Raw genomic sequence first — 4,835 nt, forward strand, 5'->3', positions numbered from 1 at the left:
GTGCCGCACTCTCACAGGGTCAGTGCTGAGGGAGTGCTGCACTGTCAGAGGGTCAGTACTGAGGGAGTGCTGCACTGTCACAGGGTCAGTACTGAGGGAGTGCTGCACTGTCAGAGGGTCAGTACTGAGGGAGCGCAGCACTATCACAGGGTCAGTACTGAGTGAGTGGTGCACTGTCACAGGGTCAGTACTGAGGGAGTGCTGCACTGTCAGAGGGTCAGTGCTGAGGGAGTGCTGCACTGTCAGAGGGTCAATACTGAGGGAGTGCTGCACTGTCAGAGGGTCAGTGCTGAGGGAGTGCTGCACTGTCAGAGGGTCAGTACTGAGGGAGTGCAGCACTATCACAGGGTCAGTACTGAGTGAGTGGTGCACTGTCAGAGGGTCAGTACTGAGGGAGTGCTGCACTGTCAGAGGGTCAGTGCTGAGGGAGTGCTGCACTGTCAGAGGGTCAGTACTGAGGGATTGCAGCACTATCACAGGCTCAGTACTGAGCGAGTGCCGCACTCTCACAGGGTCAGTACTCAGTGGGTGGTGCACTGTCACAGGGTCAGTACTGAGTGAGTGGTGCACTGTCACAGGGTCAGTACTGAGGGAGTGCCGCACTGTCGCAGGGTCAGTACTGCGAGAGCACCGCACTGTCTGACAGTCAGCACTGAGGGAGTGCTGCAGTGTCAGAGGGTGTGCACTGACGGAATGCTGCATTATCTGAGGCTCAGCACTGCGGGAATGCTGCATAGTCTGAGGCCAGGAACTGAGGGAATGCTGCACTGCCTCAGGCTCAGTGCTGAAGCAGTGCTGCACTGACATTGAGGGACCTCTTTCCACCTCTGCATGCCTTTCTGAATATGAAACCTTAATATTTTGTATTTTGTTTCAGTTGACCTTTCAGGATGTAAAAGACGCCATTGATAAATTGAAACAGCTGGACATCTTGAACGATAGAATTGCAAATTTGGACGAGCAGGTCACTACTCTGCAGAAACGTAAGTGAGAATATATTTGGTGTGATATTTCTAAGGTTCCTCCAGTCCAGTACCTTCCTGAACAAGGTTTCTTCATCTCAATTGCAAGCCAGGCTGTTCCACCAATCACTGGGGATGTTTCCCCTCGTCAGGATTGTGTAGATGCCATCCATAAAGGTTTTCCCCAGTGCTCCTGGGAGTCTCTGGCCCAGACTGATCTCTGAGTTAGGCAGGATCTGGTTTGGTTGGCATTTGACAGATGTGTCCCACTCAGTTTAGCTGGTTTTGAGTGATCAGCTCCTTGGTTCCAGCCATGTTGATTCCAGTAATGTCTGCTCTTGGGCCATCTTTTCTGCCCCTGGAGTTGAAGAATTTGCCTCTGGGGAACCTCACCTTGTTTTGAGGTTTTGGCTGTCCATGTCTCAGAGGCCGATAGCAACAGGGCATCAGTGCTGCTTGCTAAAACATGAATCATTAAAACTAACAAACATTGAGCCGCACAAATGCCAGGTAATGCCCATCTCCAACAAGAGAGAATCTAGCTACCTCTTTTCAGAAAGAACCTAACTACCTCTTTTCTGAAATTCAATGACATTGACATCACTGAATTCCCCACAATCAATAACTTGAGGTTTACCTTTCACCAGTAACTGACTTCGACTAACCATATAAATACTGAGATGACAGCGTCCAGGGATTTTGCTTCAGGTAACTCATTCTCCTGACTCCCAAAGCCTCTCCACCATTTACAAGGCACAAGTCAGCAGTGTGATGGAATACTCACTTGCCTGGATGGATGCAGCTCTGACAACATTAAAGAAGCTCGACATCATTCAGGACAAAGCAGCCCACTTGATTGACAGCACATCCCATGATTGAAAAAAATGCCCCTACAACTCCACTGTCCCTGTAAAATCCTCCAGCCCTTACAGTTGCTTCCTATCTCTAGCCTCCTCTAGCACCTACATCTCTCCCTATCTCTGCAACCTCCTCCAGCCATTACACCCTCCCTATTTCTGTAGCCTCCTCTAGCCCCTGTAACCATCCAGGATCTTCGCATTGCTCCAATTTTGGCCTCTCAAGCATCCCCTGGTTCCCATTGCTCTGTCATTGAAGGCTATTCTTTCAGCTGTCTTGAGCAGTGAGCTACGGAAATCCGTCCCTAAATCTCACCATCTTTCCCTCCCTCTCTGTCTCTCTTTCTGTCTCTGTATCTTCCTTTCAGGCACTTTTGAAAAACCAACCTCTTCAAGTGAGCTTCTTATCACTGTTCCTGAGATGCCCCTGAGGTGGCCCAGGACCAGTGTGGAGCTGGAGGAACACAGCAGGTCAGGCAGAATCAGACGTGCAGGAAAGCTGATTTTCTGAAGAAGGGTCCCAACCCGAAACATCAGCTTTCCTGCTCCTCAGATGCCGCCTGACCTGCTGTGTTCCTCCAGCTCCACACTGTTTCATCTCTGACTCCAGGATCAGAAGTTCTTACTATCTCTGAGTGGCCCAGGGCCAGGTTTGTTTTTCTTGAGTGACGAATCTTGAGATGGTTAATGCCATTACAGGTGTGAGGTGAATGCAGATTGTTGTTGTTACTGTAGCCTGCATTCTTCCTGGTCTCTCATTCCAATGTAACCTTCATTTCCAGATGTGCCAAGCATCATTTTCCACGCCAAGGTGTCCGATGGCTTGAACCCAGCTGGACAAGGACGCATAGTCTACGACACGATTATTGTGAACAAAGGTTCTGCCTATAACCATTTAACTGGGATCTTCACTGCTCCTGTGGCTGGGATCTACTACTTCACCTACTCACTGCTCGGGATGACAGACTCAGGCAACACCGAGGTGCGCCTGATGAAAAATAATGATGACCTGAGTTACATCCATAGTATCCTGACACCAAATCAAGCCCAGACAGCATCCACGCCAGCAATACTGACCCTCAACAGGCACGACCAAATCTGGGTCAATCTCATTCAGGGACGAACATGGAGTGGACGAGGAGCCTTGAATTTCCAGGGCGTTCTCCTGGAGGCCCAGTAGGAATAAGTTTACGGGGATTTGGCCAAAATCAATAACGCATTCCCAACATACCACTCCCCCTCACTCCCTACACCCTTCAATATCTCACCCGGTCCAATCCCACTCTACCCCCTCATCCCCCACACATTTCAATATTCCACCCGGTCCAATCCCACTCTTTCCCCCTCACTTCCCGCACTTTTCAATCTCCCATCCGGTCCAATCCTACTCTTTCCCCCTCACTTCCCGCACTTTTCAATCTCTCACCCGGTCCAATCCCACTCTTTCCCCCTCACTTCCCACACTTTTCAATAGTGGGTTTCCTCCAGGTGGTCCAGTTTCCTCCCACTGTCCAAAGATGTGCAAGCGAGGTGGATTGGCCATGCTAAATTGCCCATAGTGTTCAGGGATGTGTAGAATAGGTGGACGAGAGGGGGATGGGTCTGGTGAGATGCTGTGAGAGTCAGTGTGGACTTGTTGGGCCAAAGGGCCTGTTTCCACACTGTAGGGAGTCTAACTCATATCTAAGTCATATCCCACCTGGTCCAATCCCAGAGTCTCCCTCACTCCCCGCACGTGACCACTTTGGGTCCATATTTACATTGTAATCATTGTAATAACTAACAAGGCCAAGGAAGTCACTTTGACGTTAACATATGCCCAATGCAGCCATTTTGCATGTGGCACATATATTAATCCAGTCACTGCATGCAGATAGTAATCAGACAGAACAGCTTTTTGTGTTTAGTTGGGTTACAGTTAATGAATGAATAATCATTATTAGTAAGCCTGGATTTTCGTTTGGAACTGTTTAAATAAAGCTTGTGAAATTGTTCATTGTATTAAGTCCTTTCTGTCTGTCTAAGACATTGCAGGTTCAAGTGAATTGTTTACACAGCCTGACACTCTGAACCCTGGTCACTCCCTGAGAGAGTACAATGTGACACCACCGAGTTTGACCTCCTAAATATTGGAGTTTCATGTCTAAGTTGGCAGGAAGAAGGGAACTGGAATTGGCCATTCAGCTAACCCTGTTGTGCCTGTTTCACCATTCTGGATCATGGTTAATCATCACATTGATGATGCGACTTTCCCCCAGTATCTCCATATCCCCAGCATCACGAATCTCCAGAATTGATTTCTGGAAGATAGCAAGAATTGCAAATGCTGGAGTCAGAGTCAATACAGTGTGGAGCTGGAGGAACACTGCAGGTCGCACAGCATCAGAGGAGCAGGAAAGTTGACGTTTCAGGTTTACACTGAGTCCTGATGAATGATGAAAACGTGAAATGTTGACTTTCCTGCTCCTCTGATGCTGCCTGAACTGTTGTGTTCCTCCAGCTCCACACTGTGTTGATCTATTGATTTCTGTCTGGAACCTGCTCAATGAGCTTCCATATTACACTGGGCTAGAGAATTCCAGAGATTCACCACCCTGTGTGTGAAAAAATTCCTCCATATTTCAGTCTAAAATGGCCTGCCCCACATCCTAAGACAATATATCCTGGTTCTAGAGTCTCCAGCCAGGGGAAACATTCTGTCTACATCCACACTATCACGCTCTGTAAGAACGTTCAAAGTTTCAATGAGATCATCTCTCAGTTTTGAAACTCTGAGGAGTCCAGACACAGTTTCCTTAACATCTCCTTTAAGACAGTCCTGCCATTCCCGGGATTAATCTGGTGAACCTCCACTGCGCTCTCTCTATGATAAACATATCCTTTCTTAAATAAGGTCCAAAACTGTACATTATACTCCAGGGATAGTAGGAACTGCAGATGCTGGAGAATCTGAGACAACAAGGTGCAGGGCTGGATGAACACAGCAGGCCAAGCAGCATCATAGGAGCTGCTTGGC

General features: G+C 48.3%; 1 protein-coding gene across 1 annotated transcript in view; it reads left to right on the forward strand.

Annotated features, from left to right (window-relative positions):
- Window positions 1-3,813, forward strand: part of LOC109935420 (complement C1q tumor necrosis factor-related protein 3-like) — a 5,479-nt gene extending 1,666 nt beyond the window's left edge. The window contains exons 3-4 of the mRNA XM_020534052.2: window positions 878-983; window positions 2,602-3,813. Coding sequence (XP_020389641.1) covers window positions 878-983; window positions 2,602-2,999 — 504 coding nt within the window. The 3' untranslated portion in view covers window positions 3,000-3,813. The remainder of the gene's footprint in view (window positions 1-877; window positions 984-2,601) is intronic.
- The last annotated feature ends 1,022 nt before the right edge of the window (window positions 3,814-4,835 follow it).

Source organism: Rhincodon typus, chromosome 25 (assembly GCF_021869965.1).
Source record: "Rhincodon typus isolate 14 chromosome 25, sRhiTyp1.1, whole genome shotgun sequence".
Classification (NCBI taxonomy): domain Eukaryota; kingdom Metazoa; phylum Chordata; class Chondrichthyes; order Orectolobiformes; family Rhincodontidae; genus Rhincodon; species Rhincodon typus.